Source organism: Mytilus galloprovincialis, chromosome 3 (assembly GCF_965363235.1).
Source record: "Mytilus galloprovincialis chromosome 3, xbMytGall1.hap1.1, whole genome shotgun sequence".
NCBI lineage: Eukaryota > Metazoa > Mollusca > Bivalvia > Mytilida > Mytilidae > Mytilus > Mytilus galloprovincialis.
Genome location: NC_134840.1, coordinates 104,767,490 through 104,783,008, shown reverse-complemented (window position 1 = coordinate 104,783,008; position 15,519 = coordinate 104,767,490). Strand labels below are relative to the sequence as shown.

The 15,519-nt window shown below is 33.5% G+C and overlaps 1 protein-coding gene across 1 annotated transcript in view; it reads right to left on the bottom strand.

Moving 5' to 3' along the window:
- LOC143069639 (uncharacterized) overlaps window positions 1-15,519 on the bottom strand; it is a 36,992-nt gene that overhangs the window by 20,899 nt on the left and 574 nt on the right. The window contains exons 2-5 of the mRNA XM_076244382.1: window positions 11,731-11,956; window positions 11,113-11,220; window positions 10,162-10,266; window positions 5,093-5,220 (exon numbers count right to left, since the gene is read on the bottom strand). Coding sequence (XP_076100497.1) covers window positions 5,093-5,220; window positions 10,162-10,266; window positions 11,113-11,220; window positions 11,731-11,956 — 567 coding nt within the window. The remainder of the gene's footprint in view (window positions 1-5,092; window positions 5,221-10,161; window positions 10,267-11,112; window positions 11,221-11,730; window positions 11,957-15,519) is intronic.

The following is a 15,519-nucleotide window of genomic DNA, read 5'->3' as shown; positions in this document are numbered from 1 at the left end:
GCTCACTTGTCCCTTCGGGACAGGTGAGCTAAAAAAGTAGCACATACAGGCACTTCTGATAGTTTGAAGTTTCATAACATTAAGTGTAAGGAACATCTTATCGGGGCCTTTTATAGCTGCCAGCTAAGCTGACTATGCGGTATGGGCTCTGTTCATTGTTGAAGGCCGTACAGTGACCTATAGTTGTTAATGTCTGTGTCATTTTGGTCTTTTGTGGATAGTTGTCTCATTGGCAATCATACCACATCTTCTTTTTTATATAAGGGTATGTCTTGCAGTCATTTCTGTAAAGCTTGCAGTAAAGTTATCTGTCAGCATTGTATTACTTTAACGTAAACTCACAACAGGCATCATATTCTTGTTGATTCTCTGTCCTATATGTTCTCCCATTTATTTGTATTGTAGTCCTGTCATGTAATGTTATAAAATTTAATGTTATAGTTAACATTGCCATAAAAGTGGGAGGTTTGGCATGCCACAAAACCAGTTTCAACCCACCATTTTTTCTCAAAATGTCCTGTACCAAGTCAGGAAAATGGCCATTGTTATATTATAGTTCAAATCTGTGTGTGTTACATTTTAATGTTGTGTTTCTTTTTGTTGTAGTTATCCTCTTATATTTGATGCGTTTCCCTCGGTTTTGGTTTGTGCCCCGGATTCGTTTTTTGCTTAATCCATTTATGAATTTCGAACAGCGGTATACTACTGATGCCTTTATTTTAATAACAAGAAAGTTCTAAATACATATAGTTGGTAGTTTTAAATGTACGAGCTACTAAAAACCTACTGTATCGCCTGCAAAACTGCTTATGACCTAATCATACTGTGAACTCATTATTGATTTTAAAAAAAGCAATGAAAAGTAGGCCAAGGCTAGACAGACATGTTCACCTTTCAAAAAAAAAGTAAAATCACAAAAATACTGAACTCCCAGGAAAATTCAAAATGGAAAGTCCCTAATCAAATGACAAAATCAAATGATAAAACACATCAAAGGAATGGACAACAACTGTCATATTCCTGACTTGGTACAGTCAAAGACTCTGAGATATAGTAACATGGTTCCCCTTTTAATCTTACACAGCTACTTTAGTACAAGTAATCTTGATGTACATATCTCAAGATGCATATCGAATGTGCATTTGTAAAGCGGTTATATTAAAAGAGGGACGAAAGATACCAAAGGGACAGTCAAACTCATAAATCTAAAACAAACTGACAACGCCATGTTCTAAAAATGAAAAATACAAACAGAAAAACAATAGTACACACGACACAACATAGAAAACTAAAGAATAAACAACACGAACCCAACCAAAAACTAGGGGTGATCTCAGGTGCTCCGGAAGGGTAAGCAGATCCTGCTCCACATGTAGCACCCGTCGTGTTTCTTATGTGATTACAAATCGGGTAAATAGTCTAATTCGGTAGGTCATACTCATGAAAGGGAAGGGGATTGTAGTTACGACGTAAGGAACATATCCGATATCATTTGTGAAACGGTTATTCCATAACGGTCAACCAACTCGTGATGGCGTCCGTAAAATTTACGAAGGGATGATTTCAACTTCACCATTTGGAACTCTTGGTTTAATAGCTTCCTTGTGAGCAGCAAACCTCTATCAAGAAAATCATGATAGGAAATGCAGCCACGGGAATATCGTATCAATTGGGAGATATTTACCCCGTATGCAGGTGCTGCTGGAATGTTGCTACTTAGAAATGGAAAGTTCACAATTGGAAAGCTGAAATCATCTCTTTTGTCGTAAAGTTTTGTTTTCAACTGACCCTCATTGTCAATTTCTAGATGTAAGTCAAGATATGAAGCCGACTTAACTGTATCTGTAGTATCCTTTATCTCTAGTTCGATTGGATAGATGCGTTCCACATAGTCACCAAATTTTGAATTGTTTAGTGAAAGAACATCATCTATATAGCAGAAAGTAGAGTTAAAGGATATTGCTAACTTCTTATCTTTCTTCCTAAGAAGTTCCTGCATGAAGTCAGCCTCATAATAATAAAGAAACAAGTCGGCGAGTAGAGGGGCACAGTTTGTTCCCATTGGAATGCCGACAGTCTGTTGAAAAACACGTCCTCCGAACGTAACAAATATGTTGTCAATCAAGAAATCAAGCATCTTGATAAAATCAGTTTCAGAGAATTTTTTGTTTGAATCAGAGTGATTCTGTACAGCTGTAAAACTGTATATACCTGTAAACTGATTGACCAAGTAAATGAATCTTGATCAGTTATCAATGAAATTAGGTCCAGGTCAGATGAACCCTATCCGGTGTATAGGTAGACCTTGCAAAAGATCCATATAGCAAATGATATTATCTTTTAGAACTAAAAATAAGTGAGTATTTCACTCGACAAAAAACATATACAATTTTTCAGGTAGTTTTTTTAACCATGAGAATGAGGTCAAGATGATAAATATAATATGACAGACAAAAATTTCATAAAAAAGGCATCTACATACTTAAACATATGAAGCATTCAGGTCTCACTTCTGAATTATTAAGCTGCATAAAAATGGTTTATGCCACGACTGTTGCTATCATCATATTGTTATCCCTGTGTCTCACATACTGGGACATAAGTCTCAGGCAAGACAAAAACTATGACCAAATTCACACTTGTGAACCATGGTATCTTTCTGTTTTATTCAACTCATGGATAGTCATAATCAACCGATAATGCCTTCAACACTACTTTTTTTTTATCTTTTACTATATGAAATATAAAGCTAAATTTTAAGGTAACAATTTCTACTGTCTTTGCACTCCTATATGTCACTTTCAAAAAAACATTCTCCAATTTATATTATTTGGATTATAAAATATCTGAAGTTTGATCAATTTCCTCTTCTTTTCTTGTTTCTACAAAACTGTTATTGTTCTTGCATGCTATCTCATAAAACAAATCATTTGGTGATAAATTAAGGGCAGATTAGATGTTTTAATTAAAAAATAAAAACTTCCCATAAAAATTTAGAATTTGTTCTCTCTCTGTATATAGCTATATTAGTATCCTCCTCTTTAATCACAAATCAAAAAATTTGTATGCTGTAATTGATCAACTTTTAAGGATCCAAATTTAAGTAATGAAAATTCTCCTGGCACAAAATGTGGAAATAATATTTCTCTTGACGGCATATAGGTTTCATTAGGTATTTCTTCAGTTAATGAGTCAGAAAGACTATCAAAATTTTCCAAGAAAAATACAACACCTTCACTTGTTGTACAAGGTTTAGAACCCAGTATATCACATGCTGTCTGTAATTTTTCTAATGTCTCTTCAATTTCATTGTGTTCTATATCAACATCTGTCAAGGCTAATTTCTGGCGCTTCTTCAAATCCTTGCTAAGCTCATCAGCATACTTATCAATCATACTATGCTAATTTTTCTTGTGATCAAAAATATCTTGTTTGACTTTTTCAAATTTTTCATTAATTTCTTTTTTTTCCCTCTTCATTCTATCTGAACCTTTGGACCACCTAATTATGTTCCTCTGTGCTTTCTCAAATTTTACCTTTTTATCATCAAAATTTTCTTCATCAACGAGAATATGATGTCGGTTATTTAGTTTTAGTTTGAGTAATGCATTGTGAACAGATAACTTTACTGCAAGGCTTACAGTAATGGCTGCAGGAAATACCCTCATGTTCCTCACACTTGATGTTACGAAACTTCAAACTACCAGAAGTGTCTTTATGAACTACTTTTTCTATCCTTTCAATTCTATGCTTCTTAGATATTTTTGGATGAATATTGTCTTTACATTTATCACACATGACAGGTTGACAATCACAATCGAGACACCTCCACATATTTATCCCATTAGATTCACAGTTCTAAGTCACAATATACTGATGATTGACAAAGACTACTTGCCCTTACATTGGGTAGTCTATGTCTATACGCCATACTTCAAAAGACTAATATTTTATTTTATTTTTTCCTGTCACTGTCTTCCAATCATACAAAATGAGAAATAACCTACTAAAGATGATTAAACAACACCACAATAGCTAAATATAAAGAGGGGTTCTTAACTTCTTAGTTATAAAGTAAAAGTCAACAACAATGTATCATGTCAGAAAGAAAGATTGAATGCCTTTATTCATCTTCAATGAATAAAACAGCTTTATTCTGCATTCTGGTTTTGAAGCCAAATTAGTCATTTTTTTCCATTGTGACTGAAAAATTACTGTGAAATATAACACATGCTACCCTATTGCTACCCTCACTTTAGTATGTAATTTGATCTTTCCATATATCTTTATGAAATCATTCGACACTAACAATTCTTTTCATAAATTATATAGGTTCTCTTGTTCATGTATTATTTCTTAAATGAAATTTACTGATCCATTGCAATACTAATAAATATTTCAATTTCTCTTCTTAATATCATATAACAATAAAAAATTTCTGCAAAGTAAAATTAATAGCTTGGGTATTGAAATAGTTGTGTACACTTTGATATTGATCAATAAATCAAGATTCAGGAAAGGAACCCTGTAAAACAGATATACACAATACCTTCCATATCAATAACCGAAAATATCTGTAATGCTGATGAAACACTTTTACTGTAATTCATTACCATAGTCAATTCAGAAATCAATGTGTGCATTTATCATTGTGACTCTTTGATTTCTGACAAAACTGCAAAATCTAATAAATGTCATTGTAAAAATTTTTTGAAGAATAATTAGGATTGAAAATATGAAGTTTTTATAATTGCACACCTTATACTGTCTTATTTATAAAAACATCACAATCATTTATAAATTTACAGTTATTGAAAAGATCCCTTCAATCTTAATGAATATCCATTGATAAAAAACATTGAAGTTATGGCAACATCAGTTTATCATGAAATTTGTTCACCTGTTTCTCATAATCTATCAGGCCTTGGTAATCCAGTGGTCGAAGAAGTTTTTCAACTGTGTTACTAGCCTGTCAACCATGAGATTGTAGCTTTAAATGCTACACATGGCCAACTCCAATCTTATTTTAAATAGATTATTATTTTCTTTTGCTTCAGAAGTTGAACTAAGATGAAGTAAATACTTTACTTACAGAAAGTCATCTTCTTCGAAGAAATAAGAAACAGATATAACAAGTTCTTCTACTCTCTTGTCATTATTAAGGTCAACCAAAACAGGTGTCGATAACACATGTGCATCTACTGGTACTACATGCTGAAACTGTAAATAAACAATGACAATATTACATCTGTACATGTGCTTCAACTGGTACTACATGCTGAAACTGTAAATAAACAATATAGGTGTACATGTGCATCGTCTGGTACTACATGCTGAAACTGTTAATAAACAATATAGGTGTACATGTGCATCGTCTGGTACTACATGCTGAAACTGTAAATAAACAATATAGGTGTACATGTGCATCTACTGGTACTACATGCTGAAACTGTAAATAAACAATACAGGTGTGCATGTGCATCTACTGGTACTACATGCTGAAACTGTAAATAAACAATACATGTGTACATGTGAATCTACTGGTACTACATGCTGAAACTGTAAGTAAACAATATAGGTGTACATGTGCATCTACTGGTACTACATGCTGAAACTGTAAATAAACAATATAGGTGTACATGTGCATCTAATGGTACTACATGCTGAAACTGTAAATAAACAAAATAGGTGTACATGTGCATCTACTGTTACTACATGCTGAAACTGTAAATAAACAGTACATGTGTACATGTGAATCTACTGGTACTACATGCTAAAACTGTAAATAAACAATATAGGTGTACATGTGCATTTACTGGTACTACATGCTGAAACTGTAAATAAAAAATACATGTGTACATGTGCATCTACTGGTACTACATGCTGAAACTGTAAATAAACAATACAGGTGTACATGTGCATTTACTGGTACTACATGCTGAAACTGTAAATAAAAAATACATGTGAACATGTGCATCTACTGGTACTACATGCTGAAACTGTAAATAAACAATATAGGTGTACATGTGCATCTACTGGTACAACATGCTGAAACTGTAAATAAACAATATAGGTGTACATGTGCAGCTACTGGTACTACATGCTGAAACTGTAAATAAACAATATAGGTGTACATGTGCATCTACTGGTACAACATGCTGAAACTATAAATAAACACTACAGGTGTACATGTGCATCTACTGGTACTACATGCTGAAACTGTAAATAAACAATACATGTGTACATGTGCATCTACTGGTACTATATGCTGAAACTGTAAATAAACAATATAGGTATACATGTGCATCTACTGGTACTACATGCTGAAACTGTAAATAAACAATATAGGTGTATATGTGCATCTACTGGTACTTTATGCTGAAACTGTAAATAAACAAAACAGGTGTACATGTGAATCTACTGGTACTACATGCTGAAACTGTAAATAAACAATATAGGTGTATATGTGCATCTACTGGTACTACATGCTGAAACTGTAAATAAACAATACATGTGTACATGTGCATCTACTGGTACTACATGCTGAAAAACTGGTGTACATGTGAATCTACTTGTACTAAATGCTGAACCTGTAAATAAACAATACATGTGTACATGTGAACCTACTGGTACTACATGCTGAAACTGTAAATAAACAAAACAGGTGTGCATGTGCATCTACTGGTACTGCATGCTCAAACTGTAAATAAACAATATAGGTGTACATGTGCATCTACTGGTAATACATGCTGAAACTGTAAATAAACAATACATGTTTTCATGTGAATCTACTGGTACTACATGCTAAAACTGTAAGTAAACAATACATGTGTACATGTGCATTTACTGGTACTATATACTGAAACTGTAAGTAAACAATACAGGTGAACATGTGCATCTACTGGTACTACATACTGAAACTGTAAACAAACAATACATTTTTACATGTGCATTTACTGGTACTACATGCAGAAACTGTAAATAAACAATACATGTGTACATGTGCATTTACTGGTACTACATGCTGAAACTGTAAGTAAACAATACATGTGTACATGTGCATTTACTGGTACTATATACTGAAACTGTAAGTAAACAATACAGGTGAACATGTGCATCTACTGGTACTACATACTGAAACTGTAAACAAACAATACATTTTTACATGTGCATTTACTGGTACTACATGCAGAAACTGTAAATAAACAATACATGTGTACATGTGCATCTACTGGTACTATATGCTGAAACTGTAAATAAACAATACAGGTGAACATGTGCATCTACTGGTACTACATGCTGAAACTGTAAATAAACAATACAGGTGTGCATGTGCATCTACTGGTACTACATGCTGAAACTGTAAATAAACAATACAGGTGTGCATGTGCATCTACTGGTACTACATGCTGAAACTGTAAATAAACAATATAGGTGTACATGTGCATCTACTGGTACTTTATGCTGAAACTGTAAATAAACAATATAGGTGTGCATGTGCATCTACTGGTACTACATGCTGAAACTGTAAATAAACAATATAGGTGTACATGTGCATCTACTGGTACTTTATGCTGAAACTGTAAATAAACAATACAGGTGTGCATGTGCATCTACTGGTACTACATGCTGAAACTGTAAATAAACAATATAGGTGTACATGTGCATCTACTGGTACTACATGCTGAAACTGTAAATAAACAATACAGGTGAACATGTGCATCTACTGGTACTACATGCTGAAACTGTAAATAAACAATACAGGTGTGCATGTGCATCTACTGGTACTACATGCTGAAACTGTAAATAAACAATACAGGTGTGCATGTGCATCTACTGGTACTACATGCTGAAACTGTAAATAAACAATACAGGTGTGCATGTGCATCTACTGGTACTACATGCTGAAACTGTAAATAAACAATACAGGTGTGCATGTGCATCTACTGGTACTACATGCTGAAACTGTAAATAAACAATATAGGTGTGCATGTGCATCTACTGGTACTGCATGCTCAAACTGTAAATAAACAATATAGGTGTACATGTGCATCTACTGGTACTACATGCAGAAACTGTAAATAAACAATACATGTGTACATGTGAATCTACTGGTACTACATGCTGAAACTGTAAGTAAACAATACATGTGTACATGTGCATTTACTGGTACTATATACTGAAACTGTAAGTAAACAATACAGGTGAACATGTGCATCTACTGGTACTACATACTGAAACTGTAAACAAACAATACATTTTTACATGTGCATTTACTGGTACTACATGCAGAAACTGTAAATAAACAATACATGTGTACATGTGCATCTACTGGTACTACATGCTGAAACTGTAAGTAAACAATACATTTGTAACTGTGCATGTACTGGTACTACATGCTGAAACTGTAAGCAAACAATACAGGTGAACATGTGCATCTACTGGTACTACATACTAAACCTGTAAATAAACAATACAGGTGAACATGTGCATCTACTGGTACTGCATGTTGAAACTGTAAATAAACAATACAGGTGAACATGTGCATCAACTGGTACTACATGCTGAAACTGTAAATAAACAATACATGTGTACATGTGCATCTCCTCAAAAACATTAGCATTATAATTTTTACGATACATATGTTGATCTTTCTGGATAAATATGCTTGTGTACTGTAAATATGCAAACTAATGCAGAAAGAACATTTGATGAGCATGTATCTTCAAAACATGTTGAAATTGGGTTTGTAGATTCAAGCTGAAAATGTTGCAGAATTCATCAATTTTAAATCTATATTTTAACATTCTGGTTTTTTTTTTTTATTATTATTTGGCTTCTTTTTGCATTATTTAACTGCTATTTATTATTTAATCTTCCAAAATATAATATGAAATGCTTCATGTATTAAACCATAAAGTTGTGCATAAATGTGTATCAAAAATGTTTACCATTATATAACATATCTGTACTATAGAAGAAAGCATATGCAAATCCAGGATTTTGAAAAAAAACCAGGGGGAACAAATTAGGCAAGTTTGGAGTAGAGAAAGTAGTCTAAACATAAACCATATATCTAGCTACATATGGAGAGGGGTGGCCAATTTTTTGCTTCTAGGAGCCTGTTACATATTTTAATATCTAAGGTAAAGTTGTCTTAAGCCGTTTCACTAGAGCTATTTTTATTTCAACGATTAATGAAAGAAGAAAGCGTCATAGGACACAAATGCCCATTGCCTTCTAATTTGTCATATTATCAAAGTTGAAAAGGGTCATTACTCTAGAACAATAAAAGACTTGCTGCGCAAATTCTAACTCTGTTTGCATGTTGAGGTTCTTGGCATTGTGTATGAGTTTTATCAAATTTGCATAAGGCAAACATAAGTCGAGTGTTATCAATGAAAATGGGACAGATGCAAAGACAAATTGCCAAGGGTAACACTTAATGTCCCAATTGCAAAGTTTGAACAGCTTATTCAACATCAACAAAAAAAACAATTCAGAAATGACCATTTACAAACATATTGTAAAATAGATTTTATAGTTTGCTCTTATGTTGTATATTATACCACTGTCCAAGGTTAGGGGGAGAGGTCGGATCCTGTTAACATGTTTAACCCCCCCCCCCCCCATTCTGTATGTATGTGCCTGTCACAAGTCAGGAACCTGTAATTCAGTGGTTGTCATTTGTTAGTGTGTTACATATTTGTTTTTCTTTCTTTTTTTGTACATAAATAAGGCCGTTAGTTTTCTTTTTTGTATTGTTTACATTGTCATTTAAGGGCCTATAGCTGACTATGGGGTATGGGCTTTGCTCATTGTTCAAGGCCGTACAGTGACCTATAGTTGTTAATGTCTGTGCCATTTTGGTCTCTTGTGGAGAGTTGTCTAATTGGCAATCATACCACATCTTCTTTTTTATAATTAAAATACATTTTTCTCTTATACTGTTGATTCATTATTATTAATTTACTGGCTTTCTTGTGTACAGGTGATCTTAAAATCAAAATGTTCAACAAAGTACACATTTCTATAGGCTTGTATGCAAAGTTCTGTAAAACCATGAATCAAATATCCATGAAAATACAGGTTTTTTCTTTATCCACAAAAATTGGTACCAACCAAAATAAATGAAGCCATAGTAACTGTATTTTCTCTCACCTCATCTCCTTTTGGTTTCTCAACAAAAGCATATTTATCTATTGCTGGAGTATTTAATATCAATTCATACTGGTACCAAGCCTTGGAAACATAGACTGGATCTATCTGAAACCAGAAGTTAAATGTTTCATGTAAATTCAATATATTGGTTATACATGTTCATTATTTGAGAAGGGTTATCACTCATTTTTAGAGTGTCTATATTTTGCTATGTGTAGTGATTCTTACTTCAAAAAATACTCAGGTTTTTCTGCAAGGATATGCATATTTAGGGACCATGAAAATGTGTCGGTTACAGCAGGATGTTGGAATACTCAGGTGTCGGATTAGGCAAGTAACACTGTATTTTTAGTAATTACAATAAAATTGTTGTTTGGTTAAATTGATTATGCTTCCCCTAAAAGAAAATTAAACAAATACAACCATAAAAATATCATTTAACGAACCAAACTTCAAGACACAGTGCAGCTTTATACGACCGTAGAGGTCCAAACCTGAACAGTTTGGGCAAGTATGGACATAATATTCAAGCTTGATACAGCTCTGAATTTGGACTGCGATTATATAGTTGATAGGTTTCTGACACAAAATTAATGTGAATGTGATCTAATGAACTTAAAAAAAAAATTTGGCTTTTGAGCAATACACTATAGTCTAAGAAATATATTTAACAGTAGAAATTTATATAAAACGCATGCTGAATGCCTATAATAATCAATCAAAAAGCTGCTAAGCTGTGATTCTTCACTGCTACAAATATCAATTTCTTGTTAGAACTTGCCTCAGATTGCAATTTTCCAGTCAATTTCAAGATTCCATGCATGAAATTCAGGAAACAGTGTCCATACATGCCAGTCATTCTATACATCCCATAAATCCATTCTTTAATGTTTCAGTTTGCCAACAAATTCACAGAATTTCCAGCCATAAGAAATAACAGAATTGACATACCTGATAAGTTTTATCCTTTAACCTCACGCCATCTGGTGAGTAAAATCTCAGCTCTCCAGACGACAGAGTAAACATTATATCTAACATTCCATCATGGTCAATGTCAAACTGAAAATAGATTATCTATTATATGAAACTTATAGGAGGGATAGTATTTTGGTATTAAAAAGAATGAAAGTGCAACAATGAAATACAAAGTAATACAATGTAATGTTATATTTATTTGTTGTCCATCAATAGTATAAAATTTAGAAAGTTTTTGCCAAATACTGCTTATTTTTTTATGAACATAAGTCAAAATGTAAGTATCCCACTTATTTATGAAGAGGATCATCTAGCTGGAGCTTATGTTTTACGTACACGTTATGTCATGTGTGTGGAAAATTGCTTCTTTTGTCAGGCTTGGGTTTTTTTTGTGTGTCAACCTATAACTATTGACCAGTTGAACAGATTTTGACATGCTTGATGAAATAATTAACAATTTGGTCAATATTTTCATTGAAGTGCAATAGATGGACACTGTCACAATAACACTGACAATTAAGTTACTGTGATAAAAAGTGAAAATGTATTTATCATTGAATAACTGAAAGTTACCTTTTTTTTTTAATGACCTACCTGTAAAGGACTGGCATGGACAGAGTTATCAAGGTTGACAGCTGGCCATGATGAATGGTGTAATATCTGACCATTCTGTCCCTGTAGTACAGTAAAACTCTCACTAAATGGAGCAGCTATTATTTCATCTTTACCGTTGCCATCGACATCAGATATCAAGGGACCAGCAGCAAATGGAGAGTGGGCAAGCTCAGCTGTCCAGAGGGTATCAAGGTTATAACCACATCTGATAAAATAAATACAGACTTTAGGATGAACTAAGGTCAGGTTAATGAATTTGTGATTGATTTTCCGACTTCTTCGTTTTTTCCTAGTATACCAGGTAAAATATTTTTCCCCATAACACCCATATATAAAACTTTGCTCCTTAATTAATGATCTTCTGACTTATAGTATCAATTTAAGATTCTATGTCTTTTTTAATTGACCAAAGTTCAACCTTAATGAGCAACAAACGAAGGAAATAATAAATGGTCAACCTTGTATGGGATTGCATCATAAATCTGTAAACACAAACTGTAACCTTCAGTTTTAAGTAAAGTTAAAAAAGCAAGTAATTGTTGACGGATCTCTTCACAGAGTTTTCCTTCTACATGTATTTCTGTTCTTTTCAAGCATGTATTATCTTTTAATGTTTTGATTGGGAAGAGGTTGACAATGGTTTAGGTACGAAAAAAAGTACCTGTAATTGATTTTAATCCAAAATTGATTTTAGTTTAGTTCAGATGTACACCAGCCATTCAAAATCATATTTTCTAAGTCATGACAGAGGGTAGGAATGCCCTTTACCATCGGGTGTCATTTACGGCTACAGATAGTGTCAAATTGGTTAAGATTTTATTGTCATTCTGCAAAATATCATATCATGTTTCGTCAGACACATATTTAGAGATCTCTTATTATTGTCTGTCTTCACCATTATTTATATTAATGGAAAAAAAATAATGCGATTCCTTAAATTTGATAATTTGTACATTAAAATTTATCGTCATATAATTTGTTTGAGTTTGAAGTACAGATATTGATATCAATGTCAATGTTATCGGTCTGTTCGCCCTAATTACATGTTCGCCCTAGGTCAGTTCACCCTACTTTAAAAAAAAATATCAATATTAACTGGCATCATATATATTTAATAACTTATTCAGATATTTATATTGTATATATTCTTGGCATTTCTAAAAACACATCAAAAGCTTGTTCAATGACATAGTACTTCTCACTGATTGTTGAAATACTTGTCTTTGATGGATTATTGATAAAAACAACATTTTGCTTTGATAAACTAGTCAACTTGACATTAATAAAAACAAAGATGTACGGTCGGAATTGCAAATCATGAAAAGGATTTACAAGTTCATTTACCGGTATTATTTTATTCTGAAACTACTTTAACACATGTGATTTAGCAGTCTCAGGATTACTGCCTAAATCGACTGAATAGACTGGTTTGGTAACAAATACCTGTAACAACTATACTATTAGTATAATAGTACAAGCAAATACCAATATAAAGATAAATTACACATTGTATTCCAGTATTTTCCTATGTAAATCAGAAGGGAAACTTATAAAATGGTTGCTGCAATACAAATATTTGGCAAATTTTCAACAAATTTTAACATTTTCTTTTCAAAAAATAAACAAGGTAAACATTATGCAACTAGAGTCTAGACAACAATAAGAAAAAAATAAGAATCAGGTCGAATTAACCCTGGGCGAACAGGTACTAGAGGGGACATCAATCAGGGGGAATGGACCCTGGGCGAACAGGTATCAGGGCAACAGGTACTAGAGCGAACATCAATTAGGGTGAATGGACCCTGGGCTAACAGGTATCAGGGCGAACAGGTACTAGAGCGAACATCAATCAGGGCAAATGGACCCTGGGCAAACAGGTAAATGTATCAGGGCGAATGGATCCTGGGCTAACAGGTATCAGGGCGAACAGGTACTAGAGCGAACATCAATCAGGGCGAATGGACCCTTGGCGAAAACAGATATCAGGGCGAACAGGTACTAGAGCGAACATCAATCAGGGCGAATGGACCCTGGGCGAACAGATATCAGGGCAACAGGTACTAGAGCGAACATCAATCAGGGAGAATGGACCCTGGGCGAACAGGTATCAGGGCAACAGGTACTAGAGCGAACATCAATCAGGGCGAATGGACCCTGGGCGAACAGATATCAGGGTGAACAGGTACTAGAGCGAACATCAATCAGGGCGAATGGACCCAGATTCAATGTCAATGGGATATTCTAGTTTATGTTAACCAAACAAAAAGTATCTATTTAAGATTCATCATAACAAACGGACAAATATGGCTGTATTTACATGCCAAAAATTACTCTGAGTACAGACTTATCTATGAAGTTGGACAAGTTTTAATGCCTGGCATCCACTAGATATAATAAAGTTAAACAGTCAGAGCTCAGACATAAACAAGTCAATTTTGTTTTTGACTTAAAGAAGTCAAAACATGTATTTATCATAAAAATGAGTTTTCAATTTTAGACTTATCTAAGTCATAAAATGACAGACTTGTTTAGGTCTATTTATGTTGATGAAAAAACTTAATTTCACTTTGTGGTCAAACTACACAAATAACAGCAAAAACCTGTCTGAGAGTTCACAAGGGCTTCGGCTATCTATATGTAATTGTCTAATTGAACATCCTTACTAAACACAGATGTTTTTCCTCATTAAGTGTAGTTCCAGGTGGTTGCATTGTAAGGTTAATTAACATTATCACCGATTTTTTAGAATCTCATTCATATTTTTCTTTAGAAGACAAAGCATTGCCTTTCAATGTTGTCATTATTTGATTTAGATGCATGACCTCCTTATAAATATGCGTGGGTCTTGAAATTAACCAATTATGATCACTTATCGACTTGTAGAAGTCGATATTTGCAACTTCTTGATTCTGGTTAATTATTTCTTGTTTAACAATACTTGACTTTTTAAAGTCATATTTTGTCTTGCATTAAAGGGAGACTAATCCTAAAACTTACAAATTTAGACCTCTATGCATATGAGTCAAAAGCAGATTCAGACTTATTTATGTCTGAGCTCTGACTGTTAAATGCATTTGGTGTTTCAGGTGAATAAAATCTCTTTTGGATTTTGATGGTCATTTTTTTTTCCTTTATGCAAAAGGTGTGAAAACTAACTGAGTGGTGGTACAACTATGACATGTATGAGATGCTCCCTTGGGTAAAAAAAACGGTTTGTATTGTTTTGATTGTTCTTAATTGACATGGACAAGAGGTATCTTCACAACTATAGGTGAGTTAAAGAGTTTATCTAAGTCAGTGAGTGAACAGTATCAAAGTAATTCAGGTGTTTTATTTTTACACCTTCTGCAGAAAGGGGAAAAAAATGCATATCACAAACCAAGAAAGATTTTATCTTTCTTGAACACAAAATGCATTTAACTTTTATATATCTAGTGGATGCTAGGCATTAAAACTTTCCAAACAGCACAGGTAAGTCTGTATACAAAGTAGTTTTTTGAGGTGAAAATACGACCATATTCGTCCATTTGTTATGCATGTTATGATGAACCTTAAGGTTCATGTGGACCCTATGGCTAAAATGGCCGTATTTTCACCTCAAAATTTACTCTGAGTACAGGCAAACCTGTGCATCTGGAAAAGTTTTAAGGCATAGCATGCCCTAGATAAATAGAATTCAAATGCAATGTATGATTTAGAAAATTCATAACTTAATTGGATTTTGCCGTACACTTTTTTTCGTTCCTGCAGAAGATGATAAAATTAACA